Raw genomic sequence first — 7,359 nt, 5'->3', positions numbered from 1 at the left:
AATAGGAGAACACACATTACTCCAAAGAAAAAAAATCTAGAAAGAAAGAATGTCGAGTAATTCGTGAAATCGGTGCATGAAAGACGGGTCGGACCGACTCGAATCAACGTACAACTGAGCAAGTCCTACTAGGAACCTCGTCTTCTGGTGTAAGTTGGTCTCCCTCATCACTTCTACAAACAAGCTCCTTCTCAACCAACCAGTTGCCACCCCTTGCCCACGCCTTTCACATCTTGTCTCGTACCCATGAATCTTGTTTCGTACCCTTGTTTTTTTATTGATTTTTATTAAGTGGAGAGAGAGGATTTTAATGGGATACGATTTCAAGGAATTTTTTTTAAAAAAATTATTATCACTTTCTAATCAAAAGCATATCTTTACGTGGTTTTTGGATTTATTTAATTTCCACTAATTATTCCTTAAAGAAATAACTTTAGGCCAATTTAAATTTTAAACTTTATGCCAAGTTAAATTCAAAAATAATTTCCGCTAACAAGAAAAAACGAGAATAATAAGTAATTGACCATTCAAGTAACCTATATTTCTAAGATAGTCATGGATTTATCTTTGAAATATAAGAATCTAAAAATTGTACGATAATTTTATTGTGTAAATTTAAATTGAGCTCTAGTAGGAAAAAAATTATGGCAAGTTTTTTGGATTTTTAATAAAAATTAGGGCTTTCTAATTACTAACTTTTGTTCTAAGATATCTTTCTTGACAAATTTTTTAATAATCTTTAAAAAAATTAATCGTATAAGAATACTATGATAATATAAATGGGAGTATTAAAATAAATGGAAAAGTTTATATAAGGTTGCAACCTTAAAATGTAGAATCAAATATGCGCCCCAAAAATCCATTGAAAAAGGTAGTTTTAATGTTGAAAAATCCTCTAATTTATCATCTCGACATCGAGATGTATCTTGCAACACATTATCTTGCCCATCCATTTTCAATATTTTCATATGTTTATAGATCTACTTGATTTTAACCATTTTTGGAGTTTAAAATTTTATAACTAGACAAGAAAATATATTTTTAGATAATCCTAAAATTCGAAGGTGCATCTTAATTGGATTGTTTAAGGTTCCAACCTTATAGAAACTGCACCCTAGAATAAATCCATTTTTCCAATTGTATAATATGCCTCACATCTCAAAATAATATCATAATGTCTTTATAAAACGTAGATTTAAAATTCTACATATTCGCATTTGAATATTTTAGTGTTACCGCATAATAATAAGGTGCAACCTTTCTGTGCTTCCCCTACAGCATAAAACTTATATACTTCCCCTTATCCAACTGTCCATTCTGAATGGAGGGCTAAGATTGCCCCAATCACAATGTCAGGTCTTTAAACTATTTTATTTTAAAATTTTTTATATAAACTATTTTGACACCAAATTTTGGATGTCCAATCCTCTAATAAACTCGCACTAGCGAAAAATGTCAAAAAATATTTTCAATAAAATAAAATGACCAAAATACCCCTAAAAATTTTAAGGGGTATTTTGGTCATTATATTTTATCGAAAAATTATTTTTAATATTTTTTTATAGGTGAGCCCCAATGAGAATATGACACGTACCAAATTTCATATTCATACAATTTGTATAAAAAAAAAAGTAAAAATAAAATACTTTGAGACATCGGATCTAAGATCAAATGGCGAGTGGCTCTCTTGATCAAAATTGGATGGTTGGATGGTAGGGAAAGCATAGATCTTCTATGCTCTAGGGGAAGTATAGAAACCTTTCCCTAATAATAGAAGATAAAAGAAAGAACTTTGTAAATTTATGACAGAGATTTAGAGTCAAAGAGTGACCATCATACGGGCCTTAAATGTTTAGGTAAAATACGAAATAGTCTACTTATATGTAGAAATTACAAAGAAAGTCGGTCAACCCGTTTTTTTAATTTTTTTCAACATGGCCACTCGGTCAACTCGAATTTTGATTTGTTTTTTATTTTTAGTTTAAGTTTTTTCCATTAGTAAGGCAATACCTTAAAACTTGGGTATTGCTTTACTAATGAAAAAACAAAAAAAAAACTACAAACAAAATTCAAAATTTGAGTTAACAAAGGGACAATTTTGAAAAAAAAAAAAAGAAAAAAATCATTGATCGACTTTTTTTGTAATTTCTGCATATAAGCATAAATCTATGTTTTACAAAATGACCCCACGGACGTCCATCACGGGACTAAAAAAATATGTGAACAATTCATTAAAAAAACCCTTAAAAACATAATTTGAATTGTAAAATTTTTATTTTTATATATCATATTAATGATCACCTTGGCCTATTCAACAATGATAGAGAGAGAGAAGGACGGACAGAGATTGAATAGAATAAAAATATATTTATCGCCGAGCCCGTATTTCTATAATATGTAGCCTGGCCCCACAAAAAACTGTGTCCTTTTTATATTTCCCCTTTCTAATCAAAATGACACCAAATCCTTGCCTTTTTATATTTTCACTTTCTAATCAAAATGACCCCTTTACTCTGTATGAGGCTGAGGCCCTAAACAATCAAAGTAAGGTGAACTTTTAAATAGTATTTGTTTCAGTACTAGAAACTTTTGTGATGGCTTGATATTTTATTTTCATAGCTAATTATAAAATTTAAAGCTTACAAACAGTGAAGATCGGGCAAATCTATGAGCACTTGAAAATTGACGGTTCATAAAATGCATTACGAAATGCATTATTTCTTAGACTTGAAATTCATTTTTTTTCATGTCCACATCTTGAAATCGAGATGATCAATTTTAGGATCTGGGCATCAAAACAACCTCTTCAAGTGAATTTGAGAGGTATGTCATAATTTGAATTTTTAGGCCTCACCCTTATACAAAATTTTTCCTTATTTAATTTCCACTAATTATTCTTTAAAGAATGAACTTTATGCCAATTTAAATTTTAAATTCTAAATTAAACTTATGCCAATTTAAACCAAAGAAATAATCTCCGCTAGTGATAACATACGAGAATTGTCAATCAAGTAGCAACTTCAAGTAAGCACATGCCTATATTCCTAAGAGAATCATGAATTTATTCTATCTTTAAAACATATTGATATACAAATTGTACATTAATTTTATGGAAAAAGTTTATATGAGGTTGAGGCCCTAAACAATCTGAAAGGCGCACCTCAAAAATTCACTATAAAAAAAGCAGGGTGCAAAGGAAATAAGTACCATGAAAATTATAGTTTTAAAGGCAGTTTGATGAACTAAGGATAACTGATTGTTTCTCGAAGGATAGGTACCATTTAGCAGCATTTTGTAATACAAGAGTGACCAAAGAGACTGAACAAACAACTCTGTACCATTTAGCGATGTTTAGATGCTGAGGCATAGCACCATTCTTTCCTCTTCCCATTTACAAGGGAAGATGGGATGGGAGTAACTTCCACTATTCATCAGTGAGACATTTTCTTTACCCAGTTATTAACAAAACGCTGCCCAATGGAAAAGATTACCAGTTTTCAATTCTTTCACTTAGCAATAAACGTCGCCATTGTTGTTCTTGTGCGAAATACAAATTTGACCTCCATTATTACTGCACATTTGGAACAAAAAGACGGCACCTAAGCAAACAGAAATCTGATGTTCATGACTCGTGGAGCCTTCCATAAAAGTCGTAAAAAAAAAACGAATGTCGAGTAATGTGTGAACTTGGTGGTTGAAAGATGAGTAGGGCTAGGGGCAGCTAAAATCAAAGTAAGACGAAGCAAGTCCTACTAGGAATCTCGCCTTCTGGTGCAGGTTGGTCTCCCCCATCACTTCTACAAACAAGCTCCTTCTCAACGAGTTCCCATTCAAGAATGTGATCCTCATGTCATCCTCCTTACCCGCACCATCCACCGCGAGCAGAGCCTTAAACCTCTGCTCGAGCGCGGGTGTCATCGCTCTCACCTCTATTTCCACCCTCTCTGCCATCTCTTTCTGAGCTTTAGATGTGCCTTTGGCCCATGAGAGATCGAACATGGTCGGTTTTCTATTATTGTAGTTAAGGAGGACATGCAAAAGGGCTGAGAAGAGGTAGGGATGGCAGCCACCCAGCCACAAGGAGGAGCAGGGATCGGCGTCACGGAGTGGATTGTGGGCAAGACAATGTATCGGCTCCGCCAACACGGCGACATCTAGTATGTCTAACAAATCCATGAAGTGGGATTGGAGCATGGTCACGGGTTTGCAGAGGCACTTCTCGATGGCAGCATCTGCGGTGCCGCCACCCGTCTTGTGGAGGCGGACGCAAGAGTCCATGGCGCGGCGTAGGGAGGGCAAGAGCCTGGTCTCCATACACTTTACCCACTCATTGAAATAATCCTTGAAGAAGAATCTCGACTTCTTTTTCTCCACGTTGCCCTTCTTTCTGGATAGGCAGCATAGATTTTTCTTCATGCTGCTGATTTTGTAATCTTAAAAAAAGATAAACAAGAACCAATCTATCATTCCCTCTTTGCAGAATAGAGAGAAGATCAGAGATAAGGAAATATGGAGAGGACGTACCTGTCGAAATTGCAAACAATATCTTTTTCAATGGAGAAAGAATTCAACTGAGAAAGAAGAATTCAACTGAGAGAGACCAGAATTAAGCAGAGGAGAGAAAAGGAGTTCAGCAGAGGAGAAAGATGAGAAATTCAGCAGAGGAGAGAAAGATAAGAAATTCAGCAGAGGATTGAAACAAAAGAAATCGAGAAAGATAACTATTACCTACGTTTGATTATATACGTTGAATAGGATATGGACTCGTATTTAGTTAAATTCTCCTATTTAGTTGGACATCTTAACTTAATAGGATTCCTAGTTACCAGATTTTGAGAATTTTTTTATTTTTATTTTGTTTACGTGGTTTTGGATTTATTTCATTTCCACCAATTATCCTTAAACAAACAACTTTATGCCAATTAAGATTTTAGATTTAAACTTTAGTTCAAATTAAACTAAAAAATAATTTCCAAATGAGAAAATACAAGAATTGATAAATAATTGGCAACTTCAAGTAATGGACTTAACACATGCCTATATTCCTAAGATAATCATGCATTTATCTTTAAAATATATTAGTATACAAATTGTATGTTAATTTTATTGTTTAAATCGAGCTCTAATAGGGAAAAAATTATGGCAAGTTCTTTAGATTTTCAATAAAAGTTATAGCTTCTAATTTCAAACCTCTTTTTTTTTTTTTTTGAAAAAATATGGGAAAATTGGCCAAGATAGAGAGATGGATAGAAAAAGAACGAAATATGGAGAGAATGCAGGAAAATTAACACCGATAGAGAGAAGGACGGACAGATTTGGTTTTTCAAAATTGCCCTTCAGACCATATTTTTTTTAGGTAATTACTTACAAACCTTAAAAAAGTAATAAAAATACATGATGCTCCACTTTTAGCTAAAAACTACCAGAAAGGCCAGTCAATGAGCGGTTTTTTTTTTTTTTAAGTTTGCCTCTGCGGTCCAAGGTTGAAATTCTCGAACCGTTTTTCTAAAAAAGATTTAAGTTGCGGTCCGAGGACGGACCGCTTTATTTTTTAAAAAGCTTAAGTTGCGGCCCGAAGCTCAAATTCTCGTATTGCTTCACTTTTTCAAAACTTAAGTTGCAATGATTCAAATTCTCGAACTGCATTTAAAGGGAAAAAAAAAAAAAAAGCTAACCAAGAATGCCATCTTCGAATGAAGAAAATTAACCAGGATAGAGAGAGAAAGATGGACTGAGAGAAGGAAATATAATGAGAACGCACCTGAATTCGTGAACAATATCTTCTTGAATGGAGAAAAAATTCCAACTATTATTCCTAAAATTGCCCGATCTAACTGCTAACTGCCCGGTTAGATCGGAACCTATCAGTGACCGGTTCCGGTTTTGGGCGGTTAGGGTGATCAATCGGTATTTTTAAAAAAACAAATTCAAAAAAATGTATAGAAATTCTCGAAAATAAGTTAAGGAATTTGATTTATAATACATTTTTAAATATTCTTTACATTATGGTAAAGATTAAAAACTGTTTTGGTTATTAATATTCATTTTATATTTTTCCATCTTTTTTAGAAAATTTTAAAAATAACTCTTCGAAAATATAAAATGGGTTAAAATCCATTTTTTTCATTAATTTTTAACTTCATTTGAATGTGTTTTGTTTTAATCATTCTTTATATGCTTTTTATATTTTAGTATATTTTTTTTGTATTTTCTTTTTTTTTTAACACTTTTTTGACCGCCCGAAACTTGTCCGATTAAAACGGTTGAATAGGTCAATTTACCAGTTAAACTGATTAAACCGCTTTCAGGCCATTGTTCGATTAACCGTTCCAGTTCAACTTTGAGAACACTGATTCGAGCTGAAGAGGAGAGAGATCAGAATGAAGCAGAAGAGAGAGGAGGGCAAAAAAAATAGCGAGAGACGGGATGGGTGGGAGGGAAATTCTGTTGCGTACGTTTGATTTATATCTTGACTGCCGTTTGTAGTTGGGCATTACCTCATTTTGAGGAGTTTCTTTTTTTAATTATATTATCACTTCCTAATCAAACGAACCACCTTTAAGTGACTTTGGATTTATTTCATTTCCACTAATTACTCTTTAAAGAAAGCGCTTTATGCCAATTTAAATTTTAAACTTATTGTCAAGCTAAACTAAAAAATAATTTCAGCAAAATACAAGAACTGATAAATAAGAGAAAAGTTTCTATACTTCCTCCACGACATAGAAGATCTATGCTTCCTCTATCATCCAACCGTCCAATTTTTATCAAAAGAGCCTCTCATCATTTGATCTTAGATCCGACGTCTCAAAGTATTTTACTTTTAACTTTTTTATACAAATTGTATGAATATATAATTTGTTACGTGCCATCTTCCCAATTGGGTGCACCTATAAAAAGAGGTTTCAAAGGGTATTTTGGTCATTTTATTTTATTAAAAAAATTATATATTTTTCACTAATGCTAGTTTAATAGAAGATTGGAGATACAAAATTTGGTGTCAATATAGTTTATATAGAAAATTAAAAATAAAATAGCATAGAAACATGACATTATGATCGGGACAATCTTAGCCCTCCATTAAGAATGGACGGTTGGATAAGGGGAAGTATATAAGTTTTCTGTTGTAGGGAAAGCATAGAAGCTTGCCCGATAAATAATCGGCAACTTCAAGTAATGGGCTTAATACATGCTTATATTCTTACGATAATCATGCATTTATCTTTAAAACATATTGCTATTCAAATTGTTAAATTGAACTCTAGTAGGGAAAAAATTATGGCAATTTTTTTGGATTTTTAATAAATATTATAGCTTCTTATTACAACGCTTTTTTTTTCCTTAGATATCTTTCCTGAC

At 32.7% G+C, this 7,359-nt stretch overlaps 1 protein-coding gene across 1 annotated transcript; it reads right to left on the bottom strand.

Annotated features, from left to right (window-relative positions):
- Positions 1-3,711: 3,711 nt before the first annotated feature.
- Positions 3,712-4,278, bottom strand: LOC148782935 (protein INAPERTURATE POLLEN1-like). The gene has a single exon (XM_088860414.1). The coding sequence runs from the start codon at positions 4,276-4,278 to the stop codon at positions 3,712-3,714; it is 567 nt and encodes a 188-aa protein (XP_088716540.1).
- Positions 4,279-7,359: the final 3,081 nt, after the last annotated feature.

Source organism: Amborella trichopoda, chromosome 3, assembly GCF_054954075.1.
Source record: "Amborella trichopoda isolate Santa Cruz 75 chromosome 3, AtrichopodaSantaCruz75HAP2 v2.0, whole genome shotgun sequence".
NCBI classification, from domain to species: domain Eukaryota; kingdom Viridiplantae; phylum Streptophyta; class Magnoliopsida; order Amborellales; family Amborellaceae; genus Amborella; species Amborella trichopoda.
This window is presented reverse-complemented; position numbering and strand designations above follow the sequence as displayed.

What these genes read in the sequence shown, in the direction of transcription:
- LOC148782935 (XM_088860414.1), bottom strand. Translation starts at nt 4,278, where the DNA reads ATGGACTCTTGCGTCCGCCTCCACAAGACGGGTGGCGGCACCGCAGAT.